The following is a 1,091-nucleotide window of genomic DNA, read 5'->3' on the forward strand; positions in this document are numbered from 1 at the left end:
TCCAACTGAGCCTTCAACGCCAGGAGAGCCAGTGCCCGAGAGCCGCACAAGCACCACACACCATTAACCAGCCCCTGCCCTCGCCACTAACCCATTCCGGCAACGAACCACGACTCAGAACCAACTCTCACTCTTATGCAATTCAAGAGGGACTGCATTTTCACTGGCCTCCTTTTAAACACGCTTGCTTGCCAGTGATTAACGCTGCTTAAAGAGGCTCAAGTTTCACCACTCAGGTCCACTCTTGCCAACAGCACTGGGCCAGGACTGTAAAAAGCTCCAGAAACTGCAGAGATTGTGGCTAACCAAGGAGCCCAGCACGGGCTCTTGCATCCACTTGAAAAGGAAAAGGAGCATTTATAAGCAAATCAACATTGCTACGAACAAGCAGCAAGTCTCAGGGGAGCCCAGAGATCAGTTAGAGATATTTCCATGCGTTAGGCTACAATTTTCCCCATTTACAAAGGACAGGACACTGCAAGTTTCATCTCGATGAGCCCAAACCACACGTGCTTTCTCGCAAAAGTCCATGATTTCACAGTTTCAGCCCCAGCAACAACCACTTTCCCAAGAAAGCAGCTCCAAACCCAGCATGAGGTTTTGCACAGGCACCCAAACACTTCCCCCCCGGAGAACAAAAACCAGAACAATCACTTACAGTTGTCAGACTGGAAATCTGGGACAAATTGTTCATCATCGGGGACCTGAGCTAAAAAAACAACAACAAAAGAAGTGGTTTTATGCTGTTTTCGGTTCTCAAAAAAATGCTTGCGGAGAGATTTTACACGGCAAAAGGCAGAGGTGAAGACTTGCCTTCAGCTAGCCAGGCCTCTTGGAGCTGGCTGAGATCCTGGAAGAGCTCTGGAACAGAGTGAAAGACTTATGCACTCCACAGAAGAACAAATAAAACTGCCATTATTCGCAGGATTATTTCTAAACCGACGAACATGAGGAAAGCGGTCTCACGGGGCTGCAGCGAGGCCACGGCTGCCCGGGCCAGCCCTGCCTACCTTCCGAGTCGTGGGCCAGGTCAGTCTCCAAAAATTTCCTTTTCCTATCGGACCCCGGCCGGCCTCGGCCCTCCTCTGCGC

The 1,091-nt window shown here is 50.4% G+C and overlaps 1 protein-coding gene across 1 annotated transcript in view; it reads right to left on the reverse strand.

The window, feature by feature from the left end:
* The window catches only part of ETV5 (ets variant 5), a 17,195-nt gene that overhangs the window by 11,309 nt on the left and 4,795 nt on the right, over positions 1 to 1,091 (reverse strand). The window contains exons 2-4 of the mRNA XM_009323200.1: positions 1,011 to 1,085; positions 814 to 861; positions 659 to 709 (exon numbers count right to left, since the gene is read on the reverse strand). Coding sequence (XP_009321475.1) covers positions 659 to 709; positions 814 to 861; positions 1,011 to 1,085 — 174 coding nt within the window. The remainder of the gene's footprint in view (positions 1 to 658; positions 710 to 813; positions 862 to 1,010; positions 1,086 to 1,091) is intronic.

This window comes from Pygoscelis adeliae, unplaced genomic scaffold (assembly GCF_000699105.1).
Source record: "Pygoscelis adeliae isolate BGI_AS28 unplaced genomic scaffold, ASM69910v1 Scaffold544, whole genome shotgun sequence".
In the NCBI taxonomy this organism is placed as follows: domain Eukaryota; kingdom Metazoa; phylum Chordata; class Aves; order Sphenisciformes; family Spheniscidae; genus Pygoscelis; species Pygoscelis adeliae.